The 15,056-nt window shown below is 36.1% G+C and overlaps 1 protein-coding gene across 1 annotated transcript; it reads left to right on the forward strand.

Moving 5' to 3' along the window:
* Positions 1–2,916: 2,916 nt before the first annotated feature.
* Positions 2,917–3,075, forward strand: K441DRAFT_548618 (uncharacterized protein; the record flags this gene model as incomplete). Its single annotated transcript, XM_067642966.1, has 1 exon — positions 2,917–3,075. A coding segment is annotated over one exon (159 nt), but the record flags the coding sequence as incomplete, so codon positions are not given.
* Between the last annotated feature and the right edge of the window lie 11,981 nt (positions 3,076–15,056).

Raw genomic sequence — 15,056 nt, forward strand, 5'->3', positions numbered from 1 at the left:
ATAAATTAAGCAGCTGCCTAACTTTAAATCCTAAACCTAGCTTTTAACTTCTATAGTATATAATTTAATCAGCTCCTTTCCCTCTCTCCTTCTACTACTATACCCACTAGTCCCTAATCTTTTAGCATATTAGCAACTATAATACTTTTGTAGTTAAAGGGCCTACTTAAAAAGACTAAGCAATTATAACTAAAATTCTATAAGGTCTATCTAACCAATAACTAGTAGGACACTTTAAGCGACTTAAGCTTAAAACTTTTAGAGGCGGCGAAGAAGGTTTAGGATGAAATCCGAGTGCTAAAGGAATCGCGGATATAGCGAGCGTGGAAGGAAAGTAAAAAACATAGGTCGAACGTATAATTATTAAGGGGTGACCTCTTTACTAATGGCCGATTGAAATAATTAGCCGTCTTTAGGAGAAATATTGTCACAATATTTAAGGGTCCTAAAGATTTAAAATTCGATTCTGAGGATGTAAAGTTTAAGAAGGAATCTACTCGTAAAAGATGCGAGTTAATCTGAGGCTTAAGTCCTAACGGGGTGATTTTATGGGTAATTACTTTCGCGCCTACCGTTTAGGCTAGAGGATTGATAGCCTTGGATGTATTTACCTGCCTTCTTAACAATATTGAGCCTAAGTTAGTCCAGATATGGCTACCTATGGTATGAGACACATTGTATATGCTTAGGGAAGATAAAGAATCTTTATAAAAGTCTCCTAAATACGGCGAATTTCTTAAAGGTTAGTCTGCTAGATTAGTAAAAACAGCGTAAGGAATTAATTATAGTTAGTAATTAACGATCTATTACGGAAGCTAGTAAAATATAGAAAACGAAAGCGTATTAAAGACGAAAGTAAGTAAGAGAAACTAGTACTAGCTAATTTATTATTACCATTTAAGGAAAACAGGGGTAAGGAGAAGCTTTAAATATATATAAGGCTCTACTAATGATTTTACTAATAGAAATGAAGTATATATACACAAATATACTAGCTAGGAATATCTCGAAATTGCCTAAGCTATTTAAAACGGCTGTTTAGAATAGTTAGCTATAGAAGTAAGAAAGAAGTTAATAAGAATTAGAGACGACAGGATGCTTAGCTGCTTTATTCTTAAAGGATAATATATAGGATATCTCCTTTACTATCTGGTATAGTTATGATAATAGATACTATCTAATTAATGTCTTCGGGCTATAACGTGCAATCTCCTCCTAGACTTTAAAATATACGTTAGCGCCTTTAATGTAATAAGTATACCTAGTAGGCACCTTATATTCCTAATATTCGCTTATACCTTCTTTAAACGTTTTCCAGTCGCTAGTTTCTTAGTTAATAATTAAAAGATATTCGCCTTTAAAGTATATCGTCCTGTCTTTAGTAATTGGGGGGAAACGATAATCTAGGATATCCTTTTCTTCTTACCTAGTAAGAGCTTTGTTACCTCTCTAAATAGATATATAAGTTAGCTATAAGTACGTTAAAGGGAGTAAAATAGAAGTTTAAAATATCTGACCGCTATAATTAATAAGTAGATAATATAATGTAAAAGGTTTTAATAGAGACACTAAGTTAGCTAGGGGAGGAAGGCTATAATTTGCGTAAGACCTATTAGCCTAATAGTAGCCAAGGAAGAAAGGCTTAGTTAATATTTACTTTATCTAAGAATGCAACTTATGGTTAACTAGGAAGGGGTACGCGAAAAGGGTAAATGGCTAAGCTGATATTACCTTAATGGCAAGAATAGAATTGCTAGATAACTATAAGAGGTAGGATGTAAGAAATATAAAAAGAGGTAGATCGTAGGCTTAAATAGAGAGCGGCTTTGTGAGACTGCGCTGCGAACGATCACCAAAGTAGGGTTAAAGGAAATTTGTAAGGGAAAATAGAGGTATTACTGCAGCTAATAGCTTTATGGCTGCTTAGGCGTTAGTGCCTAATAGGAAGGCTTATCTCGAGCTAAGCTGCGGCCGGATTTGCCCTGCCCTACTTTTAAAGCTTTTTAGTGTAGAATATTACGTATATAATTAGGCCACTAGCCAAATAGTAGAACGGGTAAGGCGTCCGCTATGACGTGTATTTTGGCTGTGTATTGGCCGCAGTTTAGGGGATTGGAGTTACTAGATATATATAGCCCCTTTACTAACTAAAATATCTTTAAGGATTGGATTTTTGTGGCTTATTCTTATTTATAAGGTAAATTAACTGCAGCTAGTTTATACGCCTTTGCGTCGTATATATAAGCTAATTAATTATTAACGCCCGACTTTATATTATTCGCACTACTATTTAGTTTTAGCTGTGTTATATAATTTGAATTGGCTGGCTAGGTTATAAATATAGTTTTAGCCTTATATTCTCTATAGCTAGCCTATAACTAGACTAGCGTAAATAATAAACGCTAGAGAAAATATATTGCTATTTGCGCTAACTAGATCCGGATAATATAGGGTTAGTATATCTACTATAAATACTAATCTTATTTAAGAATAGCGTCTAAAATCTAGGGTAAATAATAGATTAGTTAGCTAGATACCGGGATTTTGCCGCCCCTTTAAAGCCCTTACTATTTTAACACTATGGACCTTATTATAGTGCCACCCCCTAGCTATAGCTATAAGAATCTTATTGGCTAGGGAATTTCGGGCACTGTATATTGCGACAAACTTTAAAACGAGGTTATTAAAGCTCTAAACAACGCGAATTCTTAACGCTTTATTAAAGTTAAAAAGGAGATTTATAAAAGACTTGGTTAATATAATGGACTCTTATAATACTATAGTAGCGAACTTTTTTAGAAGGATAACTATATGGTAATACGTCTAGAATATGCTCTAAATGGCTAGCTTTATAGGTTTCTTTAGAATAGAAGTAACGACGTTAATTAAACTTTATAAATGCGTTGGATTTTATAGCTTATAGATGTTCTTAAATATATTTACTCTAGAGGTGTTATATACGGTAATATTTTGTACTATAACATTCTTTTAGATAAACATTTAAACGTAAAGCTAATTAACTTTACTAGTTTATTAATTGATAGATCTCCTCTTTTCGCTTTATACTTAGTTTAAGCCCAACCTCCGTATTTAAGTACGCCTTAAAAGTGTCGGTATCACCTAAGTGCACTTGTTTGGCCTATTAACTGATAAATTGATTCTTGTCTAATAGGTATCGAAAGCAGAGGATCATAAGGATCGCAGTGCCTAAGTAGGGGGCTGATGAGTCACCGTAAGGATGACTAATCAGATACACGACTACGTAACGTCTGCCCATATACTCCTGTCTATATATTCCGACAAAAAGGATGAAATTTTTGTCTTTAGATTAGCTTGTTATTATATCTTAATGCATTATATTGCCTTTTATAAACTTTCCGACAATAATATAGATGATTGTTATAAATAAGGATTATTTCCTAAATTGAAGTCCCTAAGGGCATTTGGAGTTATTATTAGAGGCTATTAGAACGGCAAATATAACTATATAGATGGTGTTATTAAAGAAATAGGTAAGTAAGGTATGTTTATAAAACTAGAAGTTTTAACTATCTAAACTTATTCGCAGGTTTGCGGAATCTATCCCTAGTAATAGCGCCGCGGCATTTCCTCTACACTCTTAAGGCTTTCCTTTTAATATTTACGAAATCTTGTCTTTAGCTTAAAAATCTAAAGGCTTCTCTATCTAGATTTATACTTTACCTATTTCTTAGGCGTTATTGGCGTTAATAAAGGTAAGTTTTATGCTTTATAAGTCCATTAGTCTTACTATCCTTATATATAGTATAATATACTAACTATCCTTTATTTAGAATATACTGGATAATCTCCGGTTACTAGCAAGCTCCTAAACTGCGCCGTACTTTGTGTTATAGGTGTTAGGTTAGGACACGCTTGCCTACCTTATATAATGGCGCTAGGGTAAAAAACGATGCGATTTATTTTTAAGGAATGTCTTAGTCTCTTCTAGCACCTTTTATATTGGACGGTAATCTTAGTAGATTAGTACATTTTAAGTATAGAGAAGTTTATAATTCGACAAATTCTTTTAAGTGTGTTAATAGTAAAAGAGAGAATTCGTGATATAAATAAATAGGTGCTGTAATGCCTAGTAATATAATAAGTCTTATAACTTATAAGGCTCCGTTTTAATTAGATATATATAATATAGATAAGTTAGCAGCGAAATTTAGATGAAAACGGCTGTATACAGTAATACCGCCTTAAGAAAATGCATTTAAATAATTGGACTACTAAATACAAACCCCGGCTTCCTATTTCCGCAGGACCAACTAAAATATAAAAATATACCTAAGCCACTAGCCCTATCTCTTCTACACGGCAACCCTACCCTTTACTTTTGTAACTTTAGAAAAAGAGTACACCTATAATAATTTAGCTTTGGCTTGCTAAACGCGTCTTTAGTAAGACTTAAGGGTATTTTTGGAATTTAAAAGCCCGCTCTTATAAACCTAGGTAGGCTTCTAAGCCACCCTATATTCGCGCCCTAACTTAGTTATTCTTTCCCCTAGAATATTGTTAATCTCCTATTTATTATCCAAGTTTATTTTATTAAATTTATCTTTTTTAGCCCGAGTACGGCGCTTTATAGTAGGCTCTGGGTTTAAAACGTTGCTCTAATTATTAGCGACGCTATCGCTATTACTATCCTCCTTATTATAGGTATAACTGCTAGCCTTGTTATACGGTGGTTTAATACTATAGGGGAGGGTAGGCTCCTAGAGCAAAGGGCTAGTGGGCCGCGGAGTAGGTACCGCTTGCTAGTTAACTTATAGGTATTAAGAGTTAAGGTTAAGGGTAGGAGGGGGGCTAGAAGGCAAGTCTTCGTAATAAGTGGGTGGCCTTTATTGCTTCTAGGGACGTAGACTATTATTACCTTCGCCGCCCTCGCTACCCCTACTACTCTCTTTAGTAGGGTTGTTAGAATTATAATTAGTAACGTTGTCCCGCTTAAGCTTCCGCTTCCTTAGTATAAAGGATAATTCGCCTCCTATATTCCCTTTCTTATAATTACCCTCTTCCCTAATAAGCAGATTGTCTATGTGTTATAGTTATTAGGTTATAGTAATAATATTTTTAATATTTATAACTTACCAATATTATCTGTATTATTGGCTATTAAGGAGTCTCGGTTAGCTACTACGTAAGTCTCCAACTTCTATATAGCCTAGGGGATAGTCGTAACATTAATTCCCTCAGCTAGGCTATTTATTTCATTAAATTCTGCTGTGGGTTTAAGATAGTTATACGCTAATACGCTAAAGAGATCTTCTAGCTCCTCTAAAGAAGGTAACTCCTTATCCTTATTATCCTTATCGCTGCGGTTATTTCCGCTACCTAATAATTGTTAAATAAGGCCGTTATATAAGGGGGAAGTGTATACCTAAGCTATAAGGTGCTAGTTGATCGCCAACTTTATTAGCCTTATTACTAATATTGCCGGCTCCGTCGCCCTTGGCTTTAGGTTCTAAGTCTAGGTTAGCTGTATTATCTTTAATATATATTAGATTTACTGCTAGCCATTAAATACATTTATAGTTATTGGGAGAAGGAGGGGATAATTGCTAAATTACCTTAATTGCTTCCTCTAGTGTCTTACTTGTTACTTATATTCTTATAAATATCTTTATACTTATTAAAAGCTTTAGGATCTACGGGTGCCTTATTAGGTGAAATGTTTAAAAAAGGTAATATGGAATAACTTGCCTTTATATAACTACCCTAAATATTTTATAGGATTATCTATTAGAGGGAAGCGAGGTACTCTCCCCTTTTTTATTATGCCTTTCTAATAGCCCTAAAGGACGGGTTATGCTAGGCTTTTAAGTCTATGCCAGTTACCTCTTCGCCACTAGCTTATATCCGCAGTATCTACACCAAAATAACCCTACTAACTTAATAGCGAATTAAAACGTGTAATCTACGCTCTATTAATAATTACCGTTTATAACGCATAAAGGTTTGTATACATCAGCAAAATGTTTGTGCCTCCTGACAGTACTGACAGCTCCTGACAGCTCCTGTCAGGGCTGTCAGGAGCTCCAGGAGACACTCACACTCGGCATCCTGCCAGGAGCCTGTCAGGAGGTCGCCCGGACCACCAGGACTACCAGGACCTCCAGGACCATCAGGACAATCAGGACCATCAGGACAATAATAAAAATTCTAGATTTAAAAATAAGGATAATAACACTCCAGTATTTGCAGCTAGTGAAAAATATATATAATTTAAAATTTAATTATATATAATCTTTTCTGCCTACCGCCTGTGTCTGTCATGGAGCTCTACGATCGCTCAAGCGTCGGGCGATCGACTGAGGAGCCTCTCGCGGAGGCTCCAAATCGTCGATCGGCGGTGTTCCCGACGACCCGGCCGTGTGCTGATTTCCTAACTAGGCCTAGTGCCTGCCTGCCTATATCAGTATCCAATTCAATTCGGGGGAGGGGTCGGCCCGATCGAAGGATCTAATTGATTCAGATCGTTCTCTATGGCCGTTCGCTAGCTGTACATTCGAACGGTGGTCGTCTAGGGTGCCTCCCTAGGAGGCCTTGATTCGATTCGGTGATGGGCCGATATCGAAGCTCTGGTTTAATTCGATCGATCGATCAATTGAATCGTTTGTGGTATTCGCTGGCTGGTTGTTCGAAAGGTCGTCGTCTAGTTCTGGTGACGGTCGTCTAGTTTTAGGACGGTCGTCTGGCTCTAGGACGGTCATCTGGTTCTGGCAACGGTCGTCTGGTTCTGGCGACGGTCGTCTAGTTCTAGCGACGGTCGTCTAGTTCTAGCGACGGTCGTCTNGTTCTAGCGACGGTCGTCTAGTTCTAGCGACGGTCGTCTGGTTCTAGCGACGGTCGTCTGGTTCTAGCGACGGTCCTCTGCTGGCTGCTGTTCTAGTGCCTCCTAAGGTAGGGAGGATGTAAGGAAGGGTAAAAAATAAGGTGGCTACAAAGGGGGTAACTTGGCAGAGGCACGTGTAGGCTATCGGGAATATAGCGGGGACCCGATAGCACTGTGTGTCGCGCCCGATAGCACTATGTGTCGCGCCCGATAGCACTATGTGTCGCGCGCGCGCGCGCACCTAAGGGGGGGGGGGGTGTCGCATAAGGGGGGGTGTCGCATTGGGGGTGTTGCTTGAGGGTGTGTGCAAAGGTGTCGCTTTGGGGGGGGATTAGGAGGGGTGTCGCTTAGGGGTATCCTGCCAGGAACCTAACAGGACGATCAGGAAATACTAGTTTCCTGTCAGGACCTGACAGGACCCTGACAGAAAATCAAAGATCCTGGTAGGAGCCTGTCAGGACAACCAGGACGATCAGGAAAATCAAAATCCTGCCAGGAGCCTGTCAGGAGCCTGTCAGGACCTCCAGGACCTCTAGGACCTCCAGGAGGCCTCCAGGATCTTGGCACCCCAACAAAATGCTAATGTAGGCTTAAACTCTATTATAAGATTAACGCCTATTAGGAAACTGCGATCGAGACCTAACTAATTAAGCTAGCACATTTAGCCTCTAATAGGGGCATTACACTAAGCCTCCCTGTTAGAGGGGTTAGTGGCGAAGTACCTCCTCTACCCTTATTCCTTAGAGTTAGGGCTAGCGCTAACGTGTCTATTTTCTAGCCCGATTATGCTAGCAAACTAGATCTTTTATATTAGATCCTCTACGAGACTATAGTTTTTAGAGTTGGATAGGTAGGGAGCGTGCTGTGATTTTGCTATAAGTATTAAAAGACACTCCGAGTAATAAGGGTATCCTTAAATCTCTCCCCTAGATCTAAGGAACTTCCTTAATTATACTCTACAGAGCTTATAGCCGCTGCTTGACCTCCTAAATATGCGCAAAAGCCTTGCTTTTACCCTTGCCTATAGCTAGATGTTATAAATAATATAAGGGGGTAGATAGCGTGAGTAGATTAGGCGATTACGCCCATATCTATTTCACTGCGCCCTTTTAGCTAATACAGCTACCATATAAAGTCCGTCTCCGTTAGGAGATTAAATGCGCGAATTTTTCTCTAGTATTCGTTAGCTAAGAGTAAGATTATAATACTAGCTCTATTAGAAGCCAGGCTGTACTACCAGATAGGCCGTTTACCCCTAGATTCTGCCTTATAAGTCTTAGGTCTATATAAAGGATATTTCTGTAACTTATACCTCCTTAGCTAAATAGGAGGCTGGATTAGACTAAAGCCTAGGGGCTTCTCCGATCGTAATATAATCCTCTAATTATTAGGGAAGAGTAAGGTCTAGGTCTAGGTTAAGAAGGCGCTAAAAAGGGCTTCCGGCTTCCGGCTTTTAGTGGCGTAGCTTTAGCTAAGCTAAGTAACTAGTATTAGCCTGTAGTTTCGCTAAGGACCCACTTTAGCGTCCGGCTTCGCCTTTATTGTAACGCTGTAATGTAATACTACCTAACGCGTCCCGTAGCTCGCAGTAGCTATAACCCGCGTAATCTATTGCTAGGCGGTTCTTAGCACAGCCTTATAGCCATTTATAGCTGTTCTAATAGGGATTGAGTTGCATATTATAGTCACGCCTAAGACACTGCTAGAGGTAGAGGTAAAGAAGAGGATAAACGGAAATGTTATTCTGGTGCACTAATTGGTAACATAGGTAGGAGGAAAGGAGAGAGGAGAGAAGAAAGGAGGAATACGGTAGGACCGAAACATGCGTTAATATTAGGAGAGAGTATAAATGTATCCCATAGAAAGGGTTAAAGAGTTACAGCACTAGGTGATCGTTAGTATAAAATATATAGAGATTGGGGAAGGCGGGTAGAGCACCTATATAGACGCTAAGGGGATGGAAAATGCCTTACGGCTAATAGCTAGAGTCTAAGGTAGCACGGTAGCGGGAAAGAAAAGAGGAGATAAAGCATAAGGGTAAAAGTAGCGAGGGAGAAGGCCTTTTATGGTTGAGGTTAAGGTTGGGTCTTGGCCAAACTAGGATAGGGAAGTAAGCGCGCCTTGCCTATAAAGGAACCTCTATTTCCTAATACGTGGTCTCTATCTTATTTTTTACTAAAGAAATTTAGTAGCTAGTAATAATTAGATAGATCTATTTATATTAAAATATATTATAACTAGTTACCTATAATAGTTAGTATTAGTAGTAGGGGGCTAGGGCATCTATAGGAGCTTCCTTAGGTTATGTAATTATCGCTTAGCTAGCTAGTTTCTTATACTATATATAGCTTTAGAGGATAAGGTAAAGGCTAGGCTTTAACTCTACGTTAAGAACTATAAGAATAACTTAAAAGATAATATCCTCTTAATAGGCGAATAGATATATCTTTATACGATTTATAATTTCCTTTAACCCTTTTATAAAGTAACTCTATTTCTTTAAAGAGATTATATAACACTAAAGAGGGTTCTAAAATTAGTTAATATTTTTAAGGATATAATATAGACCGTATTAGTATATTATATAATACTCTTAGTGTTTCTTTAACTAACTTTTCTATAGGTAATAGGTACTAAGGCTAAGGATAAGTTTATAACTCCTTAACTTTAATATACTAAAGAAAAGCTTGCAAAGTATATTAAGAAGCTAAATAATTCTCCCTACTATTTAGTGGTATAAGCTTTTAACCTAAAGTATTATACGGCTTTTTTAAAAGATTGGAATAATTATATTACCATTAAAGGAAAAAAAAAGCTTTAAAAGAAATTTCGCGAGAAAGTAATACTTTTAGATTTAACTATATTATATATAACTAAGGAAACTTAAAAGTCGCCTTTAGAGTTTAAAGAAAACCTCTCTACCTTCTCTAAGGCTTGTCTTTAGTATTTTTTAAAATATACTTATCTGCAGAGTCTAAATAAGTTTAATAACTATATTAATAGGAATCTAATTCCACTCGATAGCTATATAATAGCTATTTAATAGTAAAACCAGCCTCTTAGTATATAAGATTTCTATAACTCTTATAGCTTATAATTAAAGTTCTTTTAATATCTAGAATAAGCAATAAGCTAAAGAGAGTATTTTTAGGTTTTTAATATCGCATTTTATAAGATTATATAAGTACTACTATATAAATACTTAAGGTATTAGAATACGCGAAGGACTAGGCAACTTATAAGATTTTAAGTATTCTCTTATAGTTATATAAGGGAAAGTATATAAGGAGTGTATTATATAATAATAATAATAATTTATTGCTTAACGTCCGATTCGGATCCCTATTGGGCCCACGCGGACTACTCCTTATTTACATATAGGGAGAAAACTCTATTTAAGAAAAATAAGAAAACCCTGTGATCTATCTCCCCGCCTTTTAGGACTCGCCTACTTAACGCCTACGAGTCGCCTATAGTGCTCTACTACCTTACTATTTAACCTCCTTAGGAACTACTGCTGCCGTAATAAGCCTATAAACGCGCTAGTATTATAAACTATTACTCTACTACTATAGAGTTACTAGGGGGCACCTACTGCTTACCCCCTTGCCTTCTATTACCATTTCCCTTATAACCCAGAACTGATTTAGTATATTTTAACTAATAAGCCACTAGGTGACCGCCTTAAGGCCTTTTTATATTAAGAGTAGTATATTATAGTTCTCTATACTAGCTATTAAGAGCATTATTTCTTAATTAGTATATAGGGGGCATAGCAGTATTACGTGTTTTAGTATCTATCTTAGCCAGCTACATTCGCATCTTGGGCTACCTACTAGGACACCTACCTAGTAAAGCCAATCTTTTAGTCCTATTATTCCTATTCTTAAAAGTGTTGCTATTATATTTTCTACCTTTATTAGGCCTTCTTAGAGCCCTTAGGTATTTACCCCCTATAGCGTTAACTATACTATAGCTTAGGTTTATCTTACCTAAGTCAGCCTCTATACCTTTAACTCCTATTTACCTCTCTAGTATTAGTCTAACTAGTATTATATTACGGTAGATGGTTTCCTAGCATTCTTATATATTCTACTTTAGCTCCTTTCTCTATCTTACTATTATCTTTGCTAACCTCTTATACGTCTCCCTTTCTCCTCTATATAGGCCTAGGCCCTAAAGCGGCACCATTCTTCTTCTACTTTCTTTACCTATTTCTCTAATATCTCTTCCCTACTTTAGGGTTGTTAGTTTATTCTCCTATGGGGCACCCTAGGGTCCCTCTATAGTTTACTTAGGCGTGTCTTAATGTACTTTATAACATTAGAGTTACGTTTATTTTGCGTTCTTTATATTACAGCGGCTTTAATATATAATTATAGGGGGGGAATATTAGATTCCTTCTCAAGCAGTGCTGTAGCCGTTCGCTTATACCCACCTATAATACTCTAAAGGTAGGCTATTTGGACCTTTTAAAGTAGTTTAAGGAGTAATTTAGGGGGGCCCTTCTTAGTTTCTCTAATGGCCTAAATACTAGATCTATATATTATGGTTGGCCGGATAACTGCTATATATAGTAGGCGTAACCTCTAGAAGTATAGACCCTATATAGAATTAACAATCCTAGATAAAGCGATAAACTATACTTAGCCTTTATAGGCCGCTTACGCCGTATATACGCTCTACTAAAGCTTATTGTCTACTTATACTTCTAATACCCTTAGGCCCTAAACTAGTTAACCCCTAAAGCCTTAAATGCGAATTATATGCTAGAGATCTATAGATTAGTTGCGTTTTCTTATAAAATAGATTAGCTAGTATTTCTCTGGTAAGAATTAGACTTTATAACGTTTTACCTATTCTATATAAGTATTATAGGCTTTCTCTAGTATTCTGCAATTCTCTACGGCTGTTAGCCCGTATATAATTAGGTTTATATTATTAATAAAGCCTATCCCTTAGGTCGCCCCTTTCTTAAAGGAGTTAAGCAGGTTGCTTATAAAGAAAAGGAAGAGTATAGGCGAGAGGGGTAATTCTTATAGTATTCCTGTTATAACTATAATAGGGGGGCTCTAGTATCCGCTAAAGACTAGTAATATTTCTTTCTGGCCTATAAACCCTTAGATAAATTATATAATCCATTTTAGGAAGCCCTTTGCCCTAAGGATATGCAGAAGACGCTTATAGGGTATATTATTATAGGCACCACTAATGTCTAGGCTAAGTATTAATACTATAAAGTCCTTTCGCATCGCCTATATAGATTTAATGGTAGTAGCGAGTAGCGTAAGTACTAATAGTGTTAAGCGGTTCTTTCTTGCCCCTATTTAGCTTTATAGTAGTAAGGCATATTCCTTTACCGTATCTACTATATATTCCGCTATTATCCTTTTTAAGATCTTGCTGTAACGGAACCTTGTAGCAAGAACTACGATAGGTTCGTCAATGGGCTAGGTGTGTAGGAAATGCAAGTATAAAAGTCAACAACGTAATAACAACTGGTGGAGTGGTTGCCTAATAGATTAACTCTAATTATATTCTAAGAATCACTATAAGGAAGGAACTATCTAGGTAGGGACTAAGGGTCCTTAAATACATAACCGTACTCCTATGAAATCCTTTTTATATGTAATATACGTCTTATCTGTATTAAACGTGACGTTCCTTATATTTAACGCAGCTAATATATTTAACTATTATATAACTCGCTTACTATTCTTCGTTATATAGTTCTATAGGTTCTATCCTAGTCTATACCTATATTAACTAACTAGCTTTTTCCGACTCTTCTCTAAGTAGTTATAATATTGTACTTAAAGCGTCCGTAATACTATCTTCCTCCTCTTTATCTTCGTCCTTAAAGATACCTAGTATCTCTAAGTTGTTTACTAGAGGTATAATATCCGTCTAATTAATTTAGTTAATATTATTACTTATTATACCTAAAGCAATTTCTTCTCTCTCTTAGGTTAAGCGTCGCCTTTATACCATCTCCTTAATACTATCGCTCGGTAAAGTAATAGCGATCCCTTGCTCTTGTTATGCGAAAGAGGGGTTAAGTTACGTTATAATTGCGAGTCCTTTTGGTCACTAACCTTCCTCTTATTCTAAATGCACTCGCGCTAATATATGTTTATTATGTGATGTTTATTCTACATCTAATACTAAGTATACGCGTCCTATTACTCTTAATAATCTTTAAGTTCCCTAAGTAATTTGTTATAGGGTCTTATATTTAATCTACTGCTGCGAAACTTAATAGTAAGCTGGCCTCTACGCTGCTTGAGGTTTAGTATGCCTTAGAAGAATCCGCACGTATCCTTAAAGCTTAGCGTCTAGCTTATGCTTATCTTTAGCGTTTAAAACATATCTATAAGAAAGTTTATTTAAAGGAGTAGAAACTTATTTAATAAGGTCTTTAAGAACTAGGTAATAAAAGAATAGATTCTCTTCTAATAGAGAAGGAAATAGATCTAAGTAATTCGGCAACTGCTCTTCTTAGGTCCCCCTTAGGTAACTTATTCTTTAGCGATCCTTTTTTATTAATGCTACCTAACCTAATCTCTTCTAATACTCCTATACCTTTCCTATAGCATTCTTTAAACTCTCTAGTAGCTCCTAGGTAGTTTTAGTATAGCCTATTTACTTAACCTTATACCATATTTTATTGTTAATGTCCTCGTAACTAATAATCCTTAAAACTTACTATTTGTCTTCTTCCTGTCCTCTATACGTGTCTACTTTATAGGCCGGTGGCTTAATATTCCTATATACTAGCTCTAGCATTGCGATATACTATATAGGGTAAATCTTTATTTTAGCTGGTAGGTTTAACTTAAACGTAACCGGTGAAATCCTTTATATAATTTTAAAAGGTCCTAGTCTGATATAGTCTAATTTCTTACTTAGTCGTCAACTCTTGAAATTTTTGTATAGTAGCTATACTTTATCTCCCTCCTTAAGATCTAGTCCCTTAGATCTCTTAACATTATAGTACTTTTTTATTCTCTCTTATACTTTCTTTACTAATTCCATAAGGTCTATATAAAGATTCATTAACGTCTTTATTCTTTCTTTAGCTATACTACTTATTTTCTTCGCTTACTATAGTAACAATAATATTCTTAGCTCATATCCATAATTTGCCTTAAATAGTAATATACCTATTCCTTCTTAAGGTATTACATTATATGCGAACTATATAACTGGTAATAGCGATACCTAATTATTCTATACATAATTAATATAATGCCTTAAATACTGCTCTAGCGTCTAATTTAATCTTTCCGTTTAACCGTCTGTCTGCGGATAATATACGGTGGAAGTTACTGCTTAAACTCCTTGCTCCACTAAAAACACTTCCCAGAATACTACTACGAATCTTAGATCTCTATCCGATATAATCTTGCTTAGTGCTCCGTGTCTTATAAATACTTCTTTAACGTAGATTCTAGCGATATCTTCCGCTGAGATTTCTTTTATGTATGCTATAAAGTATCCCTACTTTATAAGCTTGTCTACTATCACTAAGATCGCATTATAATCTTATCCAGTAATAGAATCTTTTAATTTTAGTAACTTAATAATAAAGTCCTATAATATAACCTCCTATAGTCTTTCTGGTATTTTAATAGGTTATAGCCCTCTATATAGCTTATGCCTTATCGGTTTATTCCTTTAGCAATCTAGATATTCCTTTATAACCTTTCTAGCTATCTTCTAGATTCCGTTAATAATGTACTCCTTCTAAAGTCTTAACACTAAGCCCGTAGCTCCATTGTGTCCTTAGGTTAGTCCCTTATAAAAGTCCTCTACAAACTGCTCTACTATACTTCTTAGGATGTACTTTACTTCTTAATTTTCGTATATATCCGTCTATAGATCTTCTAGCTATACTTCTAAAATTCTTTATGCCCAAAAGCTTTCTAGTATCTCATAGACCTTCTCTAGTTCGTCGTCTTCTTAAGTTACTGCAATTTTCGGATGATTATACCTAATTAATCCGTCTATATCTTTTCGCAATAAAGCCCCTAATAGCTTTTCCTCATTTTATAGTTTAGCTTTGCGGCTCAGAGCATTTACCCGCGTATTATCTATACCTTTAGTATACTAAATCTCAAAATAGTATTCCGCAAGTATCTCTGCCCATCTAACCTATCTTTAGTTAAGTTCCTTTATTATTAGGAATCCTATTAGG

This window comes from Cenococcum geophilum (genome assembly GCF_001692895.1).
Source record: "Cenococcum geophilum 1.58 unplaced genomic scaffold K441scaffold_10, whole genome shotgun sequence".
NCBI classification, from domain to species: Eukaryota; Fungi; Ascomycota; class Dothideomycetes; order Gloniales; family Gloniaceae; genus Cenococcum; species Cenococcum geophilum.